Here is a 9,193-nt window from a genome sequence, read left to right as displayed (position 1 = left end):
ACAAAGGAAGCAGTTGAACCCCTCATCCTCCTCTTACGGCGTGCGATTGTGGATCTTGCGGAGCTCGACAGAAACCACACAAAGGGAGGAGGCGGGCTTGGTCTTCCGGGAGCGCTGCTGCGGCCGGCGGATCGGGCAGCGCCATGGCCATGGCCGTCGGCTGACCTGCGGCCGTGGTGGACGAAGTCCGCGTCCACCTGCATCTTGACACCGCCATCAGATGCTCTCCACAGCTTCCCATGTTCCAGGCCAAGAAGACGGACGAGACGAGGAGGATGGGGAAGAGCAACAGTGGCCGGATCTGTCTCGGTGGCCTACCTGCGTGAGGAAACGTGACGGAGCGGTGGCCTGAGTTCGACGATGGGGAGGAGAAGACGTCTCGCAGCTGTCGGGGGCGCCGCCAGGAAGGGGAGCGGGGGAGGAGGACGAGTGGGAGAGGGCGGCGGCTAGGGTTCCCGCGAGGGAGGAATGGGAACAAGGAGCAGGGCTGTCGCTCTCCCTCACTAGCAGTCAAGGTGTGTTGACCTAAATGTGAAAAGACCAAAGTGCCCATTGGGGGGCACCGAAATAACAGGCGGTGGCACACCAGAGGACGCACAACAGTGTCGGGCCTAGATCCGACGGCCCATATCGTTCCCTTTGAGATCCAACGGCCTAGATCGTTTCATCTGCAGATCCGACGGACAAGATCATTTTGGAAACGCAATCCGATGACCCATAATCCAAACGCACGGGAGGGCTTCATTTTGTTCTGGACTCTAACAATGGGATATATATACCAACCTAATCCATGGGACTCCGGGCCCTTGCATCAAAACAGCCATCTGAATCTTGGCCCCAACCTCAAAGAAAAAAGAACATTGGCCCCGCATGTCAGCCAACACAGGGCAATATATAAAAGATACCCGCTTCTCCCGTCCCGTGCTCAACCTGTCCCGACCTGGTTTTCCTCCAACCGGCGACCCAGCCAAACCCTAGAACAAACCGACCGAGCAGGCCATCGCCACCCCACGGACTCGCCGCAGCCGCTGCAGCTGCAGCTGTCGCGCCGCATGGCCGAGTACGAGGAGGGCTACGAGGGCAACGGCGACCCCGCCGCCGCCGCCGCCGCCGTCACCGGAGGTTCCCCGCCGACCAAGCCCTCCGGTTTCTCCGACCAACCCGACGGTCGCTCCCAGGTGCATTCCTCTGATCCACTTGATCCGAGTAGCGGTCTAGCTGAACCGTGGGTCATGTCCAGCTTGTGCGAGGTACAGGCAGACTAGTGCTTGTTTAGCTGCGCAGATGTGTTGATCTGCGGAGATGTGTGCGCGCCTATCTGGGCGCGGGGATTCTCGGTTGTTAGGGTCGGTTTTGTTTTGATTGGTATCATATTCGTGGCCTTGTGGGAGCGGCTACTTTTTGAAACTGCCGCGGCTCACTATTGATGTGAGATTACGTTTCTAATGTATACGTCTTGCTGTATTTTATTCTGTTGCTTCCCTCAAATTGTTTTTGTTAAGCTACTTGTATATCATTCCTTGATGCATTGAACTGATAATCACATGCTTTGTTAAACTTTATTATCTTATTAGCTGTGAAGATCTATGTACAAGTTCTGGATTCTGCCTTAAGATAATTTGTGGGTGTATTCCTCTGTTGCTTGTTTGAATAATGTCTTCAAGCGGTCCATTGATGGCTCTAAATAGCAAGCATTTTGCATATGTTCCTTCATGTATGGTGATCATATCGTCGTTGATGAAAGAATATCATTCAGGTGTGTCTAGGGCACATCTAGATGTGCCCTAATTATTGTACATCTAAGTGAGTGAATCAAGCACAAAGAGGAAAACAAAGAAGAAAAAGAAAATACCCACACAAATCTCGATGTAAGACCAATGACATAGGACTTAGATGTGCAATACTTATGGCACATCTAGATGTGCTTTAGCAAAACTGATAACATTCTTATATTCTATAAGAAATCTAACTAATATCTTCCTTTTGTCCCCAGCAGGAGGTACAGCCACATGAGGGAAGGTCCTCAAAATCTAGAGAGAGGGACAGAGGACGAGAGAAGGACAAGGACAAGGAGCGTGATAGAGAACATGGAAGAGATAGAGAAAGGGGCCGTGATAAGGACAGGGAGAGGGACCGGGGTGACCGGGACCGGGAACGCGACCGCCACCATAGGGAGCACCGTGAAAGAAGTGAAAAAAGGGAGCACCGTGAAAGAAGTGAAAAAAGGGAGCACTGTGGCCATTCTGATGACCATGATCGTCATCGCAGCCGTGACCGTGATATTGAAAGGTACCATGTCTAAACTTCCATGGATTTAGTTATGTTAGTTCCACCATGCCTATTTCTGAGCTCTAGGTAACTACGTTGAAAACCATCCATCTCTGTTACTCACAAGGCTTTTAATCTTCTGAAGTATTCCATGATGTAAAATTTGCTTGCCCTCGTGTCGCCCTTTCTGGTGTTTGTTTTAAAGATACTTTTTGATTATGGTCTATGGTGTATATAGGAATTCTAGCATTATAGGTGTCCAGGCCTCTGGGTATGCTTTGCTTGAGCCCAAGTTCATCCTACCAAGTATTTGGTCAAGGGTTTGCTTGTTTATGTTTTGTCCAATATTGGCTAGAAAAATGGATAATAGTTGGCATGGGCACGCCAAAAGTTTGGCAACCATCCAAATAAAGACCACAGTTTTGGCTATGACAGAAAATTGTTAATGTTTGTTGGTTTTTGGACACCAACCAAACACTAACAATACTCTGCACATTGCCGCAAAATTATTTTTGAGATTTGATTTCTAAATATTGTATAGAATATAAATTCATTCCTTAAGATTTGAACTATGGGAATTTCTGCAGAATTAGAAAAATAAAAACCTTAACATGAAAAGTTGAACATGTCAAAATTAATACATTAAGATTCAGAACTCACTTAAGGGTGCATGAATTAATGTACGTTGCGTTAGAGATGCTCTCATGTCCAGATCAGACGTGGACCAATCTAGCAAATCCAGCAGCTACAACAATTTTGCTGATGTGCATGCTCGCATGCACAGCAAAATGGCTGTTTAATGACTTATGGGTTTTGTCTATATAAGATTATGTTGATAGGGCTAATACTTTAGAATTCTTATTTTGTTATGTAAGGTTCTGCAGTATATTATATAGATGTTATGTCACCTTTGTTTGGGAGAAGTAAGAAAGAACCAATCTATTGTCTCCCAAATATCCTCTCATCTAGTCTATGTCCATCTAAACCTCTCGCAGCCATGCTGTCTGGCTATCTTCAGCGCAGTAGTTATCCCATTGTGATTACAGGTTCACGACACATGTTCAAATTTGTCTAAAAAAGAACTTACTCATAATACATAATCTTGCCGGGTTCTATAAAATTTCACGATAGAAATGAGTTGTAGAGTAGCGTTTTGGAGTGAAGTCCAAATTGACATCTTTCAAAGTACTCTAGGGAATATGCTTAACTTGGTGCGAGGTTCGCTTTTAATGTTGTTCCTTTGTGGGTGGTTACTTGCTGAAGGTTTATTGTAACCTTTGTGTGGATGGTGTTAAATTTTGTAAAATCTGTTTTCCTTTGCTAAAATGAAGGCTCTGTTAATCAATTGTTCTTTTTGGGACAGAAATAGCCAAGTCATGTTTTCTGGAGAATGTTTTGTTATCACAGTAGAATGCTAATCTAGTATCCTCCATATACTCATCCTATCTTGATAACATCATCTTCTATACAAAAAACCTGGGCTACTGATTCTATGAAATCTGGCGTATTCTGAGATAAACTGGTAATGCAGAAGAGACCGTGACAGGGATGGCCATCGCAGGCATCGCTCCCGCTCCCGTTCTAAGGGTCGTGAACGCAGATCCAGATCTCGTTCGCGTTCTCGTTCAAAGAGGTATGTGTTGAAACTTGAATCTCTTCCAAAGGTTTACTATCTACGTTTAACATGTCAGCAGTCTGAGGAAGACAAATCAGCATTCCTTTCGAGATCCGTCACAGATACTATTCGTGTATGCTGTTCTTTCATTGTTTGCGCTTAAAAATCCATGCATTGGTTTCATGCTTTCTGTTTGGATGTCAACTGCTAATACATTGTTTATCTGATGCAGATCTTTCCTGCGTGATATGTTATTTGTTATATACCTTATGCTGGTTCTATTGTGTTTCTCTAGTCTGCTATTTCCTGCTTGTTGAACTACTTATATAACTGCCTGCCGCCCTGAAACAGCAAGCGGGTGAGCGGATTTGACCAGGGACCATCGCAAGCCATTCCTATGGTCACTCCTGGCGCGACCCCAGGTATGTGGCAAACAATACTGATGTTTCTAGTTTTGCATTTTTACACATATGTTTCTATGATTAGGACTAAAAAAGATGATCTGTTAAGGAACTGCTAATCAGCTGTTATGCACAATTATATATTTGCAATAATAATAGCAGCTTCTGGAATGACTATGTACATCCGTTCATTTTCACTGCAATATCTATCCACATGCTTTGCCGCGAACTTGTACTAAACAGCCAGAATGCAAATTATTGTTCCTATAAATACGGATCATCATTTATTTCAGAAATGGTTGCACGTTCCAGTTCATAAATATTGTTGGTTCACAATCGAACAAATTTTTGAAGATTTAGCTTTTGCTTGCGATTGTCTACGATAAGTCTGGCAACTTTCCTCTTTGGTCTCCTTGCCCTGTAAAATCAATTGAGTATTTTCTCTCTCAATCTCCTTGCTCTGCTCAGCCATGGGAGGTGGCACAGCCAGAACAGGGGAACTGGTGTGGGCTGGAGGTTGTCCGCAAGGAGGGCCTGCATGGGATCCGGCAAGCATCGTCTCCGTAGCAGTTCGTGAGCCTCACTGGATTGGAGAGGACATGGTTGGGAAGCCGGCGAGCAGCGCCACGGGGAAGTGGAGACAGAGGTGCCACGGAGAGGCAGCGGTATCCTTGCGCATGGTGGCGGAGACGCTTGGGGAGGCGCAGCGGTGACAAGGTAAATTGACAGGTGCAGCAGTGGCGAGTTGAGTTGCCGCGGCGGGGTCTCGCACAATTATGGCGTCCACCGGCGTTCAATCGCGGCTGCCGGCGAGCGGTGTGCTCCAGGGAGCCGGCTGCCGGGGCTTCTTCAGGGCTATTGACCGGCGACGGGAGATTCCGATGGCGACTGCAAGGGGATGGGAGAGTAGGGAGCGTTGTTGGGAGCGGAGGGATGAGGCGCGGCGGCGGACGGAACCCTAGCGCTGGGGGTATGGCGATCTCGTGCGGGAGAGAGAGAAGGTCCATCGAATCGTTTTCTTTTTCACTTAATCGATTAATGAATACAGAGTGCGGGTTGATTCCATAAAAAATGAGGGACTTTTTTGCAAAAACGCTGCGACGGTGAACCCGACAGACTCAACCCGTGCTTTATTATTATTAGGGAAAGATTCCACGTTTTATATGGAACTGAGTGACTCTTCTTTTGCTGTTCTTGGTTTTTGTGTCTTTGTTTGTTTGTTTGTTGTGTTTCCATATTGGATAGGAAAGCAATCTTGGACCACTTTGTCCATCATAAACCAATGGAAAGAGCGGACTACTGTAGCTTATTGTACAAGGAGAAAACAACTGGTTTGATATCTTGTTTGCCTTCAACTAGTAATCAGTATTACCTTATGGCTGTTCCATAATTATTGCTTTTAGTCCTTTGTCTCCTTGAACATGTGCAATCCATTCTCCATGTATTTTTATCTGAAATGGATCTTTGCTAGATTACTGTGGATTTCCATGATAGTCACACGTATATCTGTAAGGAATTGTTCTTTTTTGATGAATTCCAGGTCAACTGCCCGCAGTTGCCCCTCTTATTACTGGGATGCTTCCAAACATGTTTAATTTCACTGCTCCTACGCAGGTGACTACTATTTTCCTTTTAGATTGGGTTCTGTCACCACCAGGCAATCTGATTCACCCTGTTTTGTTACTTTTCTGGTGGTGACAGAATGAACCTAACTCTAGTATTTGATATGTTTCTACTCATATTTTTTTCTTCTTCTATTTGCATCAGTTCAATCCTCTAGTTATGCAACCACAGGCCATGACACAACAGGTATTTGACTTTTCTTATTGCTTGTCTCCATCATATTTTAGTTTTGTTCTGTGATATAACGTCATGGCTAACCACCCTTATCCTAGGCTACCCGGCATGCTAGGCGTGTTTATGTTGGTGGACTTCCACCAACTGCCAATGAGCAGGTAATTACTTAATTAACTTGTTTGTTTTCTTGACGGCCTATCCTTTTTTGGTCTGCGCTTTGTATTAATTTTGTATTCTTTCTGCAGACAGTTGCTATATACTTCAATCAAGTTATGGCTGCTATTGGAGGAAACACAGCTGGTCCTGGTGATGCTGTTCTTAATGTATACATAAACCATGACAAGAAATTTGCTTTTGTGGAGATGAGGTCTGTGGAGGAAGCAAGCAATGCAATGGCCTTAGATGGTATAATGTTTGAGGGAGCACCGGTGAAAGTTAGAAGGCCAACAGACTATAATCCTTCCCTGGCTGCTGCACTGGGTCCAAGCCAGCCAAACCCTAATCTAAATCTTGGTGCTGTTGGCTTGACACCTGGCTCAGCTGGAGGTTTAGAAGGCCCTGATCGCATCTTTGTGGGTGGCCTCCCGTACTACTTCACCGAGGCTCAAGTGCGGGAGTTGCTTGAATCCTTTGGACCGTTGCGAGGATTTGATCTTGTGAAGGATAGGGAGACAGGCAACTCGAAAGGATATGCCTTCTGTGTATACCAGGATCTTAATGTCACAGACATTGCCTGTGCTGCCCTGAATGGTATCAAGATGGGAGACAAGACCCTCACTGTTAGGCGAGCAAATCAAGGCACTTCTCAACCAAGGCCAGAGCAAGAAACCATCCTGTTGCACGCACAACAACAAGTGCAGATGCAGGTACACTCAGCTGTTGAAAATATATGTTTTACAAAATGACAGTGAGTTTATATTTCCCTTCCAAATTTTGACCGTTGCTTTCTGACAGAAACTCGTGCTACAAGTTGGAGGGGCTCTACCGACAAAGGTGGTATGCCTGACCCAGGTGGTTTCAGCAGATGAACTGAGAGATGATGAGGAATACGAGGATATTTTCGAAGACATGAGGGAAGAAGGGCGCAAATATGGTAAACAAAATGAAATCCATGGACTTGCCTTCATCTTGTTTTGAACCCTTGCATTCTGTTATCATTGTGTTCAGTTACTGAACTTGTTTTGTTTTGTGTGTTGTCTTTTTGTGTGTCTTTTTTGTAGTCCACATAAATGCCATTGCAGAGTCTTTTATAGTCCAACCCCATGCAATATTGGCAATCGGGCTTAACCTACAGAAGACACACTATTCTTTTCCAATTGGATATGATTGATCATATATCATGTATTTCTTGTTTATGTATGTACTCACTAACACTTGGACAGGTAACTTGGTTAAAGCTGTCATCCCACGACCTGACCCCAGCGGCGCTGCTGTTCCTGGAGTTGGAAAGGTGAGTTCTGATTTGATCATACTCAGTACTGATGCGTTGAGCAGGAACAAAATTATTTTGATCCATGGACTTTGTTGTCCGCGTTGCAGGTGTTTCTGGAATATGCAGATATCGACGGCTCGACCAAGGCGAAGGTCGGGATGCATGGCAGGAAGTTTGGCGGGAACCAGGTGGTGGCCGTGTTCTACCCTGAAAACAAGTTTGCTGATGGAGATTACGATGATTAGATGAAGTCCTCTGCTCGGTTGACACCCATATCATGCGTTTGCTTAGTTTTCAAATTGAATCCTTTTTTAATCTGTTTGTGGAACCGTCTGCTCGATATATGGTACTCCCTCTGTCCCATAATGTAAAACGTTTTTTGACTCTAGTTTTTTGACTCTAGTATAGTGTCGAAAAACGTCTTACATTATGGGACAGAGGGAGTATAATTTTATTTGTCAAGTACATGTACCGCTGCTGCCCTTGCCTACTGTACCCAAACATGATCAGTGCTGGTATCTTCCCCCTTGCTGCATGTGGGTCCTCTGTTCACTTTTGTAAAGACTTTTAAGACAGCATCTAAAGCAGTTCAATTTCTGTTGTCTTAAATGACTTACAAAAGTGAATAGAGGGAGTATTAAAGGATTGTAGGCATGTTTTAAATTATTATTGGACCTGGGACATGGTTATGTGGTGAGATTTGGGGACGCGGATTTGGTGAACATGGGTGCATGCGCACCCTTTATAAATAGTAAATTCAAGAAAATACTAGAAAAATTAAAAAAATCTGAATTTATTTTTGTAATATACATAGACAACCAGTACACTTGCATATGAAGTTTCATGAAGAAATCACAACCGTGATGATCTGGCAAAAATAACAAATTGAAGCTATATTAAAAAACACTGTTTAATGAATAGTATGGTCACATTGGTATTTTTTTCACTACTAGTAAACTTACACGTGCAATGCACGTACTAACTAATATTCCATATATATTTAGTCAAACTATTTTGAACACCAAAATTTAAATTGTTGCATGTGGTGAAACAACATAGCTCCGTGTCAAAATGCAAACATCAAACTCCAATAATGGGAACAATCCAAAGTTGCCAAGTGTTCATCTCTTGATCAAACAGTGTCACCTTCCATAAGATTTACATTGCAAACCTGGTAGACAAATAAAAGAAATCAATATCACAAGGGATCAATCTTCAGAACAATTAAATCTTCATCATAAAAAACACTTAAATCTTGTTCGGCTCTATGGACAACTGTAGTGAAGCGGCAAATTATAGATAATACAACAACTGTATCATTTTTCTGATGAAAAAAGAGAAACCTATTATTATCATCATCCAAAGTGTTTGCAATGTCAGATGGTTAAGGACGAACAACATTACAACATTGGCAAGCTGACCTCAGGGTGATCCATCTTTTTTCATGCCCATATTGGTCATTTTCACTACACAGGAAGTATATTGGATTCATTCCCGCAAAAAAAAGTCTATTGGATTCCTGAAGAGCAAACACAACAATTACTTCGTCTTCACAGGGCCACTGGGTCCTCAAATAATACAACTTATACCCTGGCATCTTTTCTTTTATACTCCCTCCATCTTAAAATGTAAGACGTTTTTTAACACTATAAAACATCTTACATTTTGACACAGAGGGAG

The 9,193-nt window shown here is 43.9% G+C and overlaps 1 protein-coding gene and 1 long non-coding RNA gene across 2 annotated transcripts in view; one reads left to right on the top strand and one right to left on the bottom strand.

The window, feature by feature from the left end:
* LOC119295832 overlaps positions 1-473 on the bottom strand; it is an 18,708-nt gene extending 18,235 nt beyond the window's left edge. The window contains exon 1 of the long non-coding RNA XR_005144356.1: positions 319-473. This is a non-coding gene — a long non-coding RNA (uncharacterized LOC119295832). The remainder of the gene's footprint in view (positions 1-318) is intronic.
* A 434-nt stretch (positions 474-907) lies between these two features.
* LOC119295831 (splicing factor U2af large subunit A-like) lies at positions 908-8,048 on the top strand. The gene is made up of 11 exons (XM_037574275.1): positions 908-1,178; positions 1,994-2,289; positions 3,800-3,901; positions 4,235-4,305; positions 5,825-5,898; positions 6,052-6,093; positions 6,180-6,239; positions 6,327-6,947; positions 7,036-7,174; positions 7,464-7,531; positions 7,621-8,048. Exons 1-11 carry the CDS (start codon positions 1,053-1,055, stop codon positions 7,756-7,758), a joined length of 1,737 nt encoding a protein of 578 aa, XP_037430172.1. The 5' UTR covers positions 908-1,052; the 3' UTR covers positions 7,759-8,048.
* The last annotated feature ends 1,145 nt before the right edge of the window (positions 8,049-9,193 follow it).

The sequence above is a fragment of the Triticum dicoccoides genome, chromosome 4B, assembly GCF_002162155.2.
Source record: "Triticum dicoccoides isolate Atlit2015 ecotype Zavitan chromosome 4B, WEW_v2.0, whole genome shotgun sequence".
In the NCBI taxonomy this organism is placed as follows: domain Eukaryota; kingdom Viridiplantae; phylum Streptophyta; class Magnoliopsida; order Poales; family Poaceae; genus Triticum; species Triticum dicoccoides.
Note: the sequence above shows the minus strand (reverse complement) of the source record. Positions and strands in the feature narration are given on the sequence as shown.

Bases quoted from the DNA above. Each gene is read 5' to 3' on its own strand.
- LOC119295831 (XM_037574275.1), top strand. From the start codon at position 1,053: ATGGCCGAGTACGAGGAGGGCTACGAGGGCAACGGCGACCCCGCCGCC. The intron at 5,899-6,051 runs GTGACTACTATT...TATTTGCATCAG, and splicing joins ATTTCACTGCTCCTACGCAG to TTCAATCCTCTAGTTATGCA. The intron at 6,948-7,035 runs GTACACTCAGCT...GCTTTCTGACAG, and splicing joins AACAACAAGTGCAGATGCAG to AAACTCGTGCTACAAGTTGG.